Raw genomic sequence first — 16,054 nt, forward strand, 5'->3', positions numbered from 1 at the left:
ATCCATTGGTCTCCTTTCTCTGATAAATGTCCCACTTGTCTCTGTTGTGGTAATCACGACAATAGGTAGTGACAATTTTGATAGTCTTGAGCCAACCAACACAGTGCTTCTTAGCCTTGGAGAAGGCAACATTAATGATGACGTCACTAGAGTGATAGATGCTCTTACGACACCTAAACTCTTGCACAATGGAGGAGTAGGCAAGTGTGAGATCGAACTCCTCCAATGTGAGGTGGTGACCACTCAATGTCGAGATCATGGATTGTGAGAAAAGAGAAACGCGATCACAAAAGTGAGGGTTTGGGTGCATGAAGTGAAGTAGATTTTGAAATTTTTTCTAAAAAAATAAATCAATTTATCAATGTGGTAATGATGAATTGAAATATAACGAATATAATATTTATCTTGTTTGTCACACACATTTTTTTAATAGTAGATGATGGTGAAAACTATTTTTGAAACGTTATAAAATGTTATGAATAAAACATAAAAAAAAATTATAAGGACTAAAAATTATAAAAAATAAATTAAAAAAAGGTAAATTAAAGTGACAGAAATTATATTTAAATTTATAATATAATATAGTACAGTATGTCAATGGTGTTATCCTTCTATCTTCTGTTTTCACCCATTAGTCATTTATACTTTTAGAAAATGTGACGTTTCTGGTTTATATTTGAAGACAACTTACCTATTTTTATTTTTATTTTGTGTGTGCGAAGAAAATATTTCATTCAATTCACTAAGAGGTGCCGTTACAATTGAGATGTTGTGTTCATACTGCAATAGTTCTAGTAATGGAGATAATTTTAGACAACTAAATGCAACTGTACATGTACAGATGTGCCACTGCACATTTTAATTCAAAACCTTTGAGGGACTTTCATAGTTCCATAATTGTAGTCTTAGACTTTTTACATAGCTGATCATGATCTTTCTTCCATCCGCCGCTTGCATAGAGCGTCTATTTTTGTACTCGTTCTTGATATGTTTTGCAATTGAGCTTTGCAGCTCGATTGATTCATAAATAAAAGATGATAAGAAAAAAAAATGGTACAAATATAAATTTAATAAATTTTTATTCATAAAAATGCGATATCTTTTCAATTTAGTTATAATGAACTGTTGATATAAAACAGATCGGTGATAAATGAAATAGTAGCACGTGGATAATTGAATAAAAATATTATATCAGGAACTAACTATTACATGTATTAATTTAAAAACAAAATAACAAAACCTGAATTACATTGGTCTTAAGACATTTTCAACCTCCTTTGTTAGCCACTATGTCTTTTCGGAAAAATAGTTAAGAAGAGCTGGATCGAGGGAAAATCATATAGCACTTGTTATAGTCAGGAAGACCCTCAAATATCAACACGAAGATCAATTATGCCTGATCTATTTTATGAGCTTTATCCATTTCTTAATGAACTTAGTTAATACTCGACCTACACCCTGGTTGGGGCAATCGCATGATATCGTGCCATTCCCTTTGAGCCCTCTTTAGATTAACTACTAAGTCGTCCAAAACATGAGCTTGATATTTGATGTATGGGTTCCTTTAGCCCATCAAGTGAGCCAAAAAACTTAGTCTAAAAGGCAAATAGGGTTAGAGAGGTTTGTTCTTTTTCATGACTTGAACACAGTTAATCTAAAGTGATGAATTGAGTATGAAAGTAATATGAGACTATGGGTTGAATTGTACTCTCTTAAATTTAGTGTAAAAGCTCGATCATGGATCTCGATAGTAAAAGTACTGTTTGCATAAACATCTTCAAAATACTTTACAGAATAAGAAAATAATAAGAAAAAATTAAACTAATTTCATTTTTTTTACTCTAATGAACACATTGAAATTATCATCGCTTAGCAAATTTTAAAAATATTCATTTGTAATGCAAGATGATTTTGTGTGTGCACTAAATGATCATGAGTTATTTTTAGGCACATTTTTTTTATTCATGTATATAACAAATATCGCTAAAAAGAATTTGCACTCAAATATTTAAATGGATGTTATGAAATTAATCTTTTGCCTACTTAATGAAAGAATATTTAAAATACTACTTATTTTTTAATTGAATACTTTTGCCTTCTTAATTGAATAAACAAATAACTATTGAATATATTTTATAAGCACATTATTATTTTTCTCAAACATTTAATTAACCCATTTTAAATATATGATTATTACTTTAACACACCATATTGTACTCAAATAAAACTGTGTTCACCAACATCCACTTCTAAACATGTAGCGATCAATTCATGGAGTTGGCGGGAGAAATACAACCATCGTTTAATAATAAAGATAGACACGTGAAGGTTAACTTGGTGGGTTTTCCTTAGTTTCATCGGTAAAGAGAAGATGATATGGTAGACGAGGTTTTGCTAAAATCTCAAGTGGAGTGGTTTTGATGCATGTGAGTCCAAATGTGGCACTCATATCAACCTGGGTATTGTTTGGGGTTGTGACTTCAAATACCTGCAAAAAGGTGGCTAATGCGAAGTGTGTCATTTGAAGGGCAAACGGCATGCCAGGGCAGGACCTTCTTCCACCACCAAAGGGAAGTAACTCAAAATGTTGACCCTTCACCTCCAAATCCTTGTGGGTGGTGAGGAATCTTTCAGGTTGAAACTCTAATGGGTTTGACCACACACGTGGATCTCTATGCAACTTCCAAATGTTGAAAAAAAATCTGGTACCTGCTTCGATATGGTAGCCTCCTAAAGTACAATCGTTTGTGAATTCACGTGGACCTGAGAGTGGTCCAGCTGGATACAATCTCAGCGTCTCTTTAACCACAGCTTGAAGATATACTAATTTGTTAATGTCTGATTCAGTTACTAGCCTTTCCTTTCCCACGTGCTCATCTAATTCATCTTGTAATTTCTTTAGGGCATGGCGATTGTTCAGCAATAACGATAGTGCCCAAGTCATGCTAACTGTTGTAGTATCTGTTGCTGCAGCTATTATCGTCTAAAAAGATGCAACAATGTCATCAACATTTTCAAATTTTAAATAGAACACCCGTTTAAGCCTTTTGGGTCAAAAACAACTATATCCTATATTGAACTTAATCATACCTAAACAGGAGGTGAAAAAACTAATCTACTAAAGTTAATTCATAAGTGCCATCTAATATATATATTAAACATAAACAAAATGAATAACCATACTATTAAATTGAGTTAGGGTTGAATTCATCCACTCTAATTTAAAATTTATGTTTTTAGTCCTTAAAATATAACAAATTATTATTTTAGTCTCTCAAATTTAAAATTTATGTTTTTAATCATATAATTTTAAAAAATATTATTTTAATAGTTAATATCATAATTGATAGTGACAAATTTATAAAGACTAAAATAATATATATATATATATATATTTAGAAAATTAAAAACACAAATTTTAAATTTGAGAATAAAAATATATATACACAAATATGAAAGATTAAAAGCATATTTAAATATAAAACAAAACATTCAAACATCTAACTATTTTTACATGAAATTCACAATAAATCCAAAACAAAAATAGAGGTAATATTTATTTTAGTTCTATCATAGGAGATGAGCATCAATCACCCCCATATTGTCGGCAAAACTGGACATAGTATATATATATATATATATATATATATATATATATATATATATATATATATATATTTTAAAGATTTCAAGATTAAATTTTAATAGTCGTTTAAAATTGTTATACATGAAAGGTGATAAACTTTTTTAATTTTTCTGTTATATTCCTTTCATTTTTATTTTATAATAAATATATATTAATTTTTAATTATAAATTAATTAAAAATTAATAATGATATAAGAATATAATAACACTTTTTTTTTCTTATGAATTTTCCTAAAAAAATATTCATAAGAATTTTTTCTGAATTTTCTTGCTATAATAACTCAAGAAAAAAATTTTGTATAAAATATTTTGCAGGAATTTCTTTTAAATTTTTTATAAAAAATAATTTACAAGAAATTTTTACAAATTATATTACAATTTAAGTGATCATAGGAAATTTTTTTCATGGTAAATATTCACAAAAAAAATATCGCAAGAATTTCTTTTTTTCTTATGAAAATAAATTTGTAAGTAATATTTATTAGTATTATAATAAATTGTAGGAAAAATAAACAAAAATGTTTAAATTTATAAGTTTAAAAATTAAAAGTTTTTAATTAAAAGAGATTATTTTACTAAATCATTAGTAAATATATCATTATAATTAATTTTAATTTTAAATTAGTTAAATTAAATATATAAAATTTTATAAATATTAAACTATTCTAAAATACTAAATGTTCACGTATTTAAAAATATTTTCAAAATCTTTTAAATATATAAGGGTGCGTAGGATTTGTCTAATAAAAAAGTATAAAAGAAAGATTCTGCAAATCTAACAGTGCTTACAGAGCAGGTGGCTTTTATGACGGTATCAGCATCATAACCAGAAAGGTCAACGCCGTCAAGGGCAGATAACAAGACATCAATGAAGTCTTGCTCTCTTTTGGTCTCACCTGACTCTCTTCGCTGTCTGTGTTCTTCTAACCATTCAGAAACGATGTCATCCATTTCAATAGCCGTTTTCTTCATCCGCTTCACCTCACCTCCCAAATCAAGCCACCCAAGAAAGGGAATGGCGTCACCAACCACAACCAATCCCAACAAACGAAAGAACTCTCTAAGTACCCTCCGAACACGCCTCACCTTTTCCTCATCATCTACACTTGCAACACAGAATCGCGTTCCAGCAACCATCCTCAGAATCACGTTAAGAATCATGTCTCCAAACCACTGCTTCATCTCCACCATCAAATCGCCTCTTTTCTCCTCCCACGCTCTGTACAGCTCTCTCAACGCGCTCTGCACCTCCGAATCTCTGATACCTTGGAGCAGTTCCAAGCGGCGTGCGGAAAGTAACTCTGAAACCGCTATCTTGTGCATTTCACGCCAGAAATCTCCGTAAGGGGCGAAGGCGAAACCAGCATAGTCGTAGGTCAAGAGTTTTGCAGCGGTGAATTTGGGACGAGAGGAGAGAGCTGTGTCGAGAGTGGTGAAACACTCTTTGGCTAACTCCCAAGAGCTCACCACCACCGCTGGGTGCACTCCAACTCGGATGCTGAATATTGGGCCGTACTTGTCTGCCAACGCTCCTAGGGCTTCGTAAGGAGCTTGACTGGAGCCACCCAAGAGGTGAAGATGACCGATCAAGGGCCACCCACCGGCAGCTGCCGGTGGCTTGCGAGCAGAACCTGGTGTAGCCCGTTTGATAAAGTAACCTATTAGTAATAAGACACTAACTACGGCAAGCGCTACTATGTCCATGACAATTTGCAGTTGGTGGGATAATAAGTTATGTTGCGCAACTTCGATCCTCTCCGTTACTTATAGAAATGGACAACTCCATTTCTTTTCTTTTCCGTTGGACACGTGGCTCTAATATTTTAAAGGCTCAATGAAAAACGTTTTTTTCATTTTCTGAAGAAAAAAAAATTTAATGTAAGTGGTGTATTACTTTTAGCTCACGTCGAACTCATTGTAAAACCCACACTCCTGCTTTATCTTTTCCCTTCACCAGCTATCTCCCACTGGGGTGCAACCATTGATTTAATAATTAAATTAATGATTCAAAATTTAAATCAATATCACTAATTAAATTATATAACTCGAATTTTATTAATATTTTATAAAATATTTATTTAAAATATATTTTATACTTATAATTTTTAATAAATTTATATTTTATTTTAAATTTAAATTTTTATCTTATTTAAAATTATTTTTTATATTTTATATAAAAAAGTTATATATATATATAAAATTACATGTTAAATATATATTAATATAAATTAAAAATATAAATAATATATATATATAATATATTTGTAATTAATATCATAAAGTAATTTATAATATTTATATAAATATTATATTATTAAATATATAATTTAAAATTAATAATATACTATAAAAAAAATTATTTAAATTATATATATTACAATCAAATACATTAAAATAAGGAATTATGATTATGTTTGATAAAATTATTAAATTAATTCACACCAATTTAAAATAAATTAAATATATAATTAATCGAAATTAAGATTCAAATCGATTATATTACCATCCCCGGTTTAACTGGTTCTACCGGATTTTTGAAGCTACGGGAGGAACGGACAGTGAATGAAAATCCTCTATATTCTTTTTAAATCAGAACAATTAAATTCTTGTGCACCATATATGGTGGGGGCAAATTAATATTATTTTTTTTATAAAATCTGATGTGACACGTCAACTTGTTCGTTTTTATTAAAGTAATCTATCCGATGAATTATCTTTTCTCCTTTTGCGAGACATCTCTCTGGACACCCTACGTAGTCTCTGGACTCTGGTATTGCTTTCCAAAAATGATTGAGGTCTTTTTTAAGCAATTCGACATTTCTGTGTGTGTTTGATACAGAAAAAAGAAATAAAAAAAAATATAGAAAAGTAAAAAGTAAGTAAAATTATGTAAAATAAATAAATAAATAAATAAATAACAATTTAATTGTTTAGTTTAAGAAAAATAAATAAAAAATAGTTAAAAATATATATATAAAAAATAAGATATATATATATATGAAAAAAGAGAAATAAATAAATAAATATAAATAAATGAAAAGGTAACACTAATACAAAAGAGGTGTACTGCGTCTGATATTTTGAACTTTTTACGTCAGAAAATATACCTACGTAAAAGCGGGAGACGTAAATTTTACGTCGGATCTGCAAAATCGACGTAAATTTACGTCGGACATTACTACATCCGACGTAAAAAAGTAGGAAAAAAAATATTAAAAAAAACATAAAAATCCCAGTAGAACGGCCCGTTCTGCTTGCAGAACAAGCCGTTCTGCTTCGTATAACAACCCAAAAGAAAACGCCCACTACCTAGAACAACCAAAAAATCAAATAAAACAGATAGCCAGAGTAGTAATGCAAAGTAGAAAAGTGCTAACGAAACCTTGATTCACACCTGAGGAGCAGCAACAATGTGCAAATGAGTAACAACGAGTTCATCCCTCTGCAAAAGACAAAAAACGATTTAGTAACAAAGGAGAGGGAGAGGGTTTAGAGAGAAAAAAATGAAAAGTGATGAAGAGTGAATGCGCGCGGTGTGCCTCGGGCTCTCTTATTCAAATTTACGTCCTTTTTTACGTCGGACCTGGTAGGGTCCGACGTAAAAAGTCCAATCTACGTCGGACACAACACATCTCCGACGTAGATTGGACTTTTTACGACAGACCCTACCAGGTCTAACGTAAAAAAGTTCGCAAAATTTACAAAAATGCCACCGCGTTTTTTTTTACGTCAGATTTTCGTATTTCTGACGTAAAAGGGGTGACGTAATATGCTGATTTTCCACTAGTGTAAGACTCATCACTTTTTAATTTTTCATTCTCTTTATTTTTCCTCAACTAAATAGCATCACTTATTTTCACATTCCCTATTGTTACCAACTAAATAACTACGTCCTTATTATTAGATGGTTATTTTTCTGTTAGTACAGTTTTACTCCCATGTATATAAGCTCATTACAGAATACATATTGAAATATAACAGAAACCTATTATGATTCAGTTTTCTCTCTGTTTGTTCTTATTCCTTTTCTCTGATAAATAATATGGTATCATAGAGCTTTGATGCGCGTTCTTCACCGTGACAAGAAACAGTTCAAGATCGATTACTGTTGGCATCAATGGACCCGCAGAATCCCGCGAGTCCGTATTATATTCATCCGGGAGAAAATCCTACTGCAGTTCTTGTGAATCCACCGTTTAACAATAACAATTACCATGGATGGGCAAGATTGATGAAGAGAGCGATGATTTCCAAGAATAAGTACAGATTTCTTGATGGTTCCATAGATGTTCCAGATCAATCCGATCCAATTTTTAATGCTTGGGAAAGGTGTAATAACATTGTTCATTCATGGATCTTAAACTCAGTTTCTCCTTCGATAGCACAGAGCATTGTATACATTGAACTTGTTGTTGATGTTTGGAAAGACCTAAGGGAAAGATTTGCTCAAGCAGATCTTGTGCGTGTTGTGGAGTTGCAACAAGAGGTGTGTCGCAACCTAAAAATTTACGATCTTGCGACCTATGGTTTAGACATCCTTTTAAAAGTCTCATTAATTAAGGAATGTCCGGACACCAGACTAATTCTTAATTAATGGTTTTGAAAATACGTTCATGGAGTCACCACCAATATTTTACTCAAAATATTGGAAAAAGAAAAGGTTTTTTAAAGATCCAATAATGGCCTTGATAACCAGAATTGGGTTCGGGGGTCGGTTACGTGTAAGGAAGGTATTAAGCACCCCTACAACGCCCTCAATCGGTACCCTATGATGAAGTTAACGTGATAAGAATTAATAAATTAAATATTAAATCCCCTTTATTAATATTTATTTACATATTGAAAAATTAAATTATACGACTAACCCTAAAATATCTACATGATTGCGTTTGTTATGACAAAAAAATAAGAAGTAAAAGAAAGAGAAGAATATTAAATGAAATACCTCGTAGCAAGCTTTGTTAGATCTTCAAATATGAAAAATATAGGTGCTTTGTGGCAACCTTTCACACTACAATGCCTCACAAAATCTCAAGAAATACAAGAGAGAGAAAAATAGAGAAATTTCAAGCTATAAGGAGCTTTGGATGAAATTTTTGGGGTCCCTCAGAAATGTGCCCAAGCTCTCTATTTATAGGCTTCAGACAAGGTCCAGAACGGCCCGTTCCAAAATCGGAACGGCCCGTTCTAGATATGGTCGTTATGTGTTATATTTGTACCTTAGAACGGCCCGTTCCGGGGTACAAATTTAGGCCCCTTTGATTGGTTTGGAACGGTCCGTTCTGGTCTAGAACGGCCCTTCCAACCTAACATTTTTAGGCCTTTTAGGAGTCTCGGAACGGCTCGTTCCAATTCCAAAACGACCCGTTCCGATTTTGGAACGGCCCGTTCCGGGCCACTAAAAAAAGTTGATTTGGGTCCTCTGATGTCCTATTTTGCTAATTGGATGCCCCCCGAACGAAATTGGGTGTCTACAGCTGCCCCTCTTTACTTGTCCTTTGGAATAGCTGTGTTGTTTTTCCAAAGGCAAGTAAAGACGTAGACATTTCGTCCGGGTCTTCTCTGCGTCTCTTTGGTATTGGTGCTTCTGCGCTGTTTCCCTTAGATAGGTGCATTTGTTCGCATCCTCACCCTTTAGAGCAGTTGTTTACTCTATTGGGTAACAAGGCTGACAAACTGTATACCTGGTCTTCAGTCTTTGAGTAGAAGCTCCATTGTCTCTCTTGTGATAATGTTCCTTTATTTGTTGCTTGTTGAAGAGGGAGTATATTATGAGCTCAGCCTCTCCAGGCTGGACTGATATTTAGGGCTTCAGCCGGCCCACAGGTGGGAGCTCGACGACAATCCCGATTTTGACTTTGAAGAACTCGGCGGTACTTTCATTGTCATTCACTGATTTGAGAGGCTCGACGGCGACTCTCGATAAAGTTGTGCTGATTTTTAAGGCTTCAACAGACCTATGGTGGGAACTTGACGGCGGTCCCGATTTTGACTTCGAGGAACTCGGCGATACCCTCGTTGTCGTAGTATTTTCGTAGCCTCTGCAGGCCATAGTATTTTCGTAGCCTCTGCAGGCCGTAGTATTTTCGTAGCCTCTCCAGGCCGTAGTATTTTCGTAGCCTCTCCAGGCCGTAGTATTTTCGTAGCCTCTTCAGGCCGTAGTATTTTCGTAGCCTCTACAGGCCGTAATATTTTCGTAGCCTCTCCAGGCCGTAGTATTTTCATAGCCTCTCCAGGACGTAGTATTTTCATAGCCTCTCCAGGCCGTAGTATTTTCATAGCCTCTCCAGGCCGTCTGCTGGTGCTGATGATGTGATTGCCCCTTGACGAGGATTGTTGGTAAGTGGTGCCCTTGTGTTGGTGGGCAAAGGAGTAGATGGTTGACAGAGATTCTGGTGTTGCCCCTGCCATGTGAGTATTGTGATGTCTCTCCAGGCGCTGATCTTGTGGTAGAAATATATTTCTAAACTTTATTTTCTTAGCTTTGGCTTTTTCATGATTAAAGCTTGTCTTCTTTGCTATATATATATTTTTTAAATGCTTCAACTTTTTTCAACATTTACGAAGCTTGCCTTTTTCTCATTTTTTTTTTTGCTCTTGCTTTTTATTGATGAGTATTATTTGGAAAGCCACTGGCTTTGGTTAGGAAGTCATTCCTGGTCTTGGCGTTCTCTTATATCATCCTTCATTCAGTTGAGGAGTAAGGCGCAATGGCCTCTTCATGCTTATAGACTTGCTTGTTTGGTCGATTCTATTCTATTCCACTATTGATATGTCTTTGCTTAGTGGGCATATAGAATCACTTGGGGTTGCCGTTTGCCACTACTTGGCTCATGGTTGGCTATTTAGCTTGTGCTTCATCCTGATGACTCCTGACTCATAGGAAGTAGAATGCATGGATGCATGGATGCAATGAAAATGCAAGACAAGAATGATTTTTATTATTTGTTCATTTTTTTTGTAACGCCCTTCCATATGCCCCTACCTCATATGCATGCGATGCAGTTTATTCTCATGTGTTTGTTCCTAAAGATGCAATTCATTTTTTTTATGTCAGGAAATTAACCTGTACGTATTAAGGTTAATGTTGACGATTCCTTTTTATTCGTGCTATTCGTGATTGTTGCCGGGATATGTTCTCTTGAACTCAAGGTTTCAATGGCTCCTAAATTATCAATGTGTAGTCAAATGTCTCTAAACTCCGTTAAGGGACATCTTAGTCTTCCCTCTGTGAGTATTCACTGTGCATTTTTCGTGTATCCTTTCGGTACCATTTTAATGCCATAAGGGTCAAGAGAAAAGAAGAAAAGAGATGTTTGCATTTTTTCAAAAGGTTGTTAGAAGGGATTTTTTTTTTTCAAAAGGGGTTTTTAGAAGAATGGCTGGCCAAGGTGGGCTTTAGTGTTTATGGCTATTAAACAAAGCATATTTGCTACAAAGAAGCTATCATTGTGTTCAGCCTTTTTGGAAAGTGAGGTGATGACTCGGGGTCGTACTCTAATTGGATGATTTCTCTGAGTCGCCTTTCGATTTTCAACTCAGGTTGTTGCTTTAACGTCCTAATTTTTGCCTAGGTCACTTGAGGTGTGTTCCCTAGCGGACATTTTTCTTTTGATCTTTTCTTTTGCCTAGGTTACCCATTTTTACTTGTGGATTGCCTAGCAGATCTTGCCCTAACTTTTGTGCAGCCCCCTTAGTGGGTTTCCTGCCGGGCCTTCATTTTTTTTTTTTGCAGCACTCATGAGGTATGAGATGTCTTTCTTTTATCAAACCCTAGTCATGTTTGAAATCCTGATTGTTCCTTTGTTATCCTTTCCATGCTATTATTAAGTAACATCTTTGTTGCAAATACATTTTGTTTATTAAGGGTTGATGGATGAGGCCTAGAGTGGATATTTAGAGGGAGAAGAGAAACAAAAGAGTGTTATGGCATTTAAAACAATACTTTCAATTTACACGTACCCCTTCAACAAAGCTCGAAGGCCCGGGCATGCCCCGAGTTCGTGATTCATACACTGAGAGATAGACAGAGGTTGCCCCCTAGAGAGTCATGAATGGTTTGATAATTTCCAAAAGAAAACCTTTCCACTTGCTTGAACGTCGGTATTTTTCATTTGGAGTGAAACCTTTGTGAATTCTTGCTTTCGAAGGGAATACTCGAGCCACCTTTCAATTCCAACTCAGATAGACATTTCTTATTTTTATATATCCCTACTTTTGTATAGGACGTATCTTATCGGCATCTTGATTTTTTTTTTCACCCTAATTTTTGCCTAGGATGCCCTTTACGGGTTTTCATCCTAACGGGTTTTTGTATGCAATGCCTTTATTCTTCAATTGGGTTTTGTCTTGTAATTCCCTAAAAAGCAAGGATTCGTCCATTCTTGATCATTCTTCTTATCCCGGCAATTGTTGTTTCCGCATGGGGAACTCTCGGCATTTGAATCGTTAATTTGGGCATGTTATGCCCCCCAGTCTTCTTGCACAATTACTGGTTTTTAAGTGCTTCCAGTTTGATGTGTATCAATTTTGCACTTGATTACCAGAGATCTCATTATTTGATTAACACGCACAGGTTAGGCTTCCCTTTTTATTCTTATTTATTATTTACAAGGAAGGCATGTTATCTATATGAAACGTAAAATAGGATGCAAAGACACTTGAGAACTTCAACAAATATAATTCTCATTGATTTTTGTTTAAAAAATATCTTTGCATACTATTATATGTACCTTCCGTCTCTAATGGATGCATGCTAATGTACTATCCTAGGAGATGGATGATATTTATTTTTGCCTAAATTTTATCATTTTTTTTTACTAAGGGTTATGATGCATGATTTTTTGCTATATTTTTTTGTTTTGTTTTTTTTTTTTGAAATAAACTACCCTATATGATGCTTTAGAGTTAGGGTATACAGAAGATCATTAGTTTTTTTTATTGATATCCGCTTGGTTGTCTATAATTCCTTTCTATTTGAAATGAACAAAAAGAGAACACAACAAATGCAACACACATATGCTCAAACAAATGTACACCCACGGACAGTCGCGTTCAAATCCTTGGTCTGTGGTCCCTACGAGAAAAGTGCATTGTATAGGAAGGTTCTAATCTCACTGGTTTCAAGGCCCCCAAGGTGCCCCCATTATAGGGACCCAGTATCTCTATCGCCGTCACCTGGCAAACTCTAAGGTTTGTCGCAGTATTTCAGGCTAGAGTAATCGGTTATCACCTTGAGTGTGATTTCCGACAAGGCTCGCAGGCTCCAAGGCCAAACTTGGGCCGGTCGTACGTCAACCACTCCCTATGTTTAATACCCCCATGCCCTCGGGTGTAGGGGGAACTGTTGTGTGCAAAGGTTTGTGTACAATTTTTTATTCAAAAAGATGCAGAATTTAAACAGGCAAACAGATATTAAAGCCAAACAAATAAAGCAAACAAAGTAAAGGGGAAAAATATTTAAGTTATTGTTTTTATTTTATTAACTTCATCAATTAAATGGGTCTGACCCTCTTTAAACTTACCCGGTGGAGTCGCCATCTGTCGCAACCCGAAAATTTCCGATCTTGCGACCTATGGTTTAGACATCCTTTTAAAAGTCTCATTAATTAAGGAATGCCCGGACACTAGACTAATCCTTAATTAATGGTTTTGAAAATACGTTCATGGAGTCGCCACCAATATTTTACTCAAAATATTGGAAAAAGAAAAGGTTTTTTAAAGATCCAATAATGGCCTTGATAACCAGAATTGGGTTCGGGGGTCGGTTACGTGTAAGGAAGGTATTAAGCACCCCTACAACGCCCTCAATCGGTACCTATGATGAAGTTAACGTGATAAGAATTAATAAATTAAATATTAAATCCCCTTTATTAATATTTATTTACATATTGAAAAATTAAATTATACGACTAACCCTAAAATATCTACATGATTGCGTTTGTTATGACAAAAAAATAAGAAGTAAAAGAAAGAGAAGAATATTAAATGAAATACCTCGTAGCAAGCTTTGTTAGATCTTCAAATATGAAAAATATAGGTGCTTTGTGGCAACCTTTCACACTACAATGCCTCACAAAATCTCAAGAAATACAAGAGAGAGAAAAAGAGAGAAAAAGAGAGAAATTTCGAGCTCTAAGGAGCTTTGGACAAAATTTTTGGGGTCCCTCAAAAATGTGCCCCAGCTCTCTATTTATAGGCTTCAGACAAGGTCCAGAACGGGCCGTTCCAAAATCAGAACGGCCCGTTCTGGATATGGCCGTTATGTGTTATATTTGTACTTAGAACGACCCGTTTTGAAATCAGAACGGCCCGTTCTGGGGTACAAATTTAGGCCCCTTTGATTGGTTTGAAACGGCCCGTTCTGGTCTAGAACGACCGTTCCAACCTAACATTTTTAGGCCTTTTAGGAGTCTCGGAACGGCCCATTCCAATTCCAAAACGGCCCATTCCGATTTTGGAACGGCCCGTTCTGGGCCACTAAAAAAAGTTGATTTAGGCCCTCTGATGTCCTATTTTTCTAATTGTATGCCCCCCGGACGAAATTGGGTGTCTACAAGGTGTATCAATTCAAGCAAGGAGTCATGTCGGTTACAGATTTTTTCCCAGAGTTAAAGGTTATGTGGGAGGAATTGGAGAACTATCGTCCAATCCCTCAGTGCACTTGTCCAGTTCGCTGTAAATGTGATGCCATGAAAAGCTCGAGAATATTTCGAGATCAAGATTATGTGATGCGTTTTCTCATGGGTTTAAATGAGAATTTTGCTGCTGTAAAATCTCAAGTGCTCCTAATGAGTCCATTACCAACACTAAATCGAGCTTTCTCAATGGTGATTCAATATGAAAGACAAAATGGATTAATCCATAGTAACGAGGAGAATCAAGTAATGATAAATGCTACAGATGGAAGGAGGTTTGTTGGGAAAGGCAGAGGAAATTCAAGGATATGCACTTATTGTGGTAAAACAGGCCACACTGTAGATACTTGTTACCGAAAGCACGGTTTTCCTCCTAGTTTGAAATCCAAAGGTAGCAATTCGAGTGTTAATTGCACTTTGAATTACAAGGATTCTGAATGTAAGAATGATGATAATGTTTCAGTAAAAGAGCATGGCTCATTTGGTTTTACAGACGAAGAGTATAAGGCTCTAAAGTCTCTTCTACAATCTAATTCCTTGAAGAATGTGGATTTTCAAAATTCGCATTTTGTGAATCAGATCAGCTCTGTGTCCCAAACTACAAAGGATCAGCCTATTCCAGATGTTTCCACTGAAGGTATTAATACTTACACTCGTTGTTATTCAGTGAAAAGTAGCAATAATGTATGGATTTTAGATTTCGGTGCATCAGACCATATATGTTCTTCTATGGAATGGTTTGTTAGTTCTAAGAAGATTCAGCCAGTGTCAGTGCAATTGCCCAACGGGAACATGGTTAAGGCTCATTTTGCAGGAATAGTAAACATTAGTCCCTCTATTGTTCTGCAAGATGTCTTATATGTACCAATGTTTAGCTTCAATTTGGTTTCAGTGTCGAAGCTTGTTAGTTCCTTATGTTGCTCTCTTCATTTCTCAACTGAAGCTTGTGTTATACAGGATCGACATATGAAGATGATTGGTTCGGGTAAGCAGATAGAAGGATTATATTATCTGAACTAGACTGGAGAGCAACCAAACAAGAAGCATATTTCTCTTCCTATAAACAATAAAATTTGTAGTTCAATGGCCATACCTGAATCTGCGCTTTGGCATTTCAGGCTTGGTCATGCTTCCACTTCTCGAATAGGAATGATTTGCAAGAATTTCCATATGTTCACGTTAATAAAACTGGTGTATGTGACATTTGTTATTTTTCTAAACAAAGAAAGGCTACTTTTCCTTTAAGTTCTAGTAAAGCATTGCATCCATTTGAATTGTTACATATGGATATTTGGGGGCCCTTCTCTGTTAGTACTATTCATGGTTGCAAGTATTTCTTGACTATTGTTGACGATTTCAGTAGATACACTTGGGTAATCATGTTGAAAGGGAAGTTTGAAGTTCAGTTTCAGATACAAAAATTCATTTTGTTAGTGCAGAACCAATATCAAGCTAATGTAAAAAAGATAAGGAGTGATAATGGACCTGAGTTTATCATGGATTCCTTTTATGCCTCAAAAGGGATCTACCACCAAACTAGTTGTGTGGAAACTCCTCAACAGAATGGGAAGGTAGAAAGGAAGCATCAACATGTGTTGAATGTGGCTCGGGCACTCTTGTTCCAGTTCAATTTGCCAAAGAATTTTTGGTCGTTTGCTGTTAAACATGCGGTTTATTTAATTAATAGGGTGCCATCTAAGGTATTAAATGAGAAGAGTCCTTTTGAGATTCTTCATAACAGGTTGCCAGATCTTTCAGAGCTTCGTGTTTT

The 16,054-nt window shown here is 34.9% G+C and overlaps 3 protein-coding genes across 3 annotated transcripts; 2 read left to right on the forward strand and 1 right to left on the reverse strand.

Annotated features, from left to right (window-relative positions):
- Nucleotides 1-2,103: 2,103 nt before the first annotated feature.
- Nucleotides 2,104-5,391, reverse strand: LOC109816299 (cytochrome P450 CYP82D47). Its single transcript, XM_020381247.3, has 2 exons — nucleotides 4,436-5,391; nucleotides 2,104-2,983 (listed from the first exon to the last, which is right to left on the reverse strand). Exons 1-2 carry the CDS (start codon nucleotides 5,348-5,350, stop codon nucleotides 2,330-2,332), a joined length of 1,569 nt encoding a protein of 522 aa, XP_020236836.1. The 5' UTR covers nucleotides 5,351-5,391; the 3' UTR covers nucleotides 2,104-2,329.
- A 2,372-nt stretch (nucleotides 5,392-7,763) lies between these two features.
- LOC145957118 (uncharacterized) lies at nucleotides 7,764-10,512 on the forward strand. Its single transcript, XM_083073331.1, has 2 exons — nucleotides 7,764-8,132; nucleotides 10,444-10,512. Exons 1-2 carry the CDS (start codon nucleotides 7,764-7,766, stop codon nucleotides 10,510-10,512), a joined length of 438 nt encoding a protein of 145 aa, XP_082929457.1.
- Nucleotides 10,513-14,198: 3,686 nt separating this feature from the next.
- On the forward strand, nucleotides 14,199-15,508 carry LOC145957582 (uncharacterized). The gene is made up of 2 exons (XM_083073988.1): nucleotides 14,199-14,920; nucleotides 15,241-15,508. Exons 1-2 carry the CDS (start codon nucleotides 14,230-14,232, stop codon nucleotides 15,270-15,272), a joined length of 723 nt encoding a protein of 240 aa, XP_082930114.1. The 5' UTR covers nucleotides 14,199-14,229; the 3' UTR covers nucleotides 15,273-15,508.
- Nucleotides 15,509-16,054: the final 546 nt, after the last annotated feature.

Source organism: Cajanus cajan, chromosome 4, assembly GCF_000230855.2.
Source record: "Cajanus cajan strain Asha chromosome 4, NIPB_CcT2T_4, whole genome shotgun sequence".
Taxonomy (NCBI): domain Eukaryota; kingdom Viridiplantae; phylum Streptophyta; class Magnoliopsida; order Fabales; family Fabaceae; genus Cajanus; species Cajanus cajan.

Bases quoted from the DNA above. Each gene is read 5' to 3' on its own strand.
- LOC109816299 (XM_020381247.3), bottom strand. From the start codon at position 5,350: ATGGACATAGTAGCGCTTGCCGTAGTTAGTGTCTTATTACTAATAGGT. The intron at 2,984-4,435 runs GTAAGCACTGTT...GCATCTTTTTAG, and splicing joins TCATAAAAGCCACCTGCTCT to ACGATAATAGCTGCAGCAAC.
- LOC145957118 (XM_083073331.1), top strand. From the start codon at position 7,764: ATGGACCCGCAGAATCCCGCGAGTCCGTATTATATTCATCCGGGAGAA. The intron at 8,133-10,443 runs GTGTGTCGCAAC...GTGGGCATATAG, and splicing joins TTGTGGAGTTGCAACAAGAG to AATCACTTGGGGTTGCCGTT.
- LOC145957582 (XM_083073988.1), top strand. From the start codon at position 14,230: ATGTCGGTTACAGATTTTTTCCCAGAGTTAAAGGTTATGTGGGAGGAA. The intron at 14,921-15,240 runs GTATTAATACTT...TGTGTTATACAG, and splicing joins TCCAGATGTTTCCACTGAAG to GATCGACATATGAAGATGAT.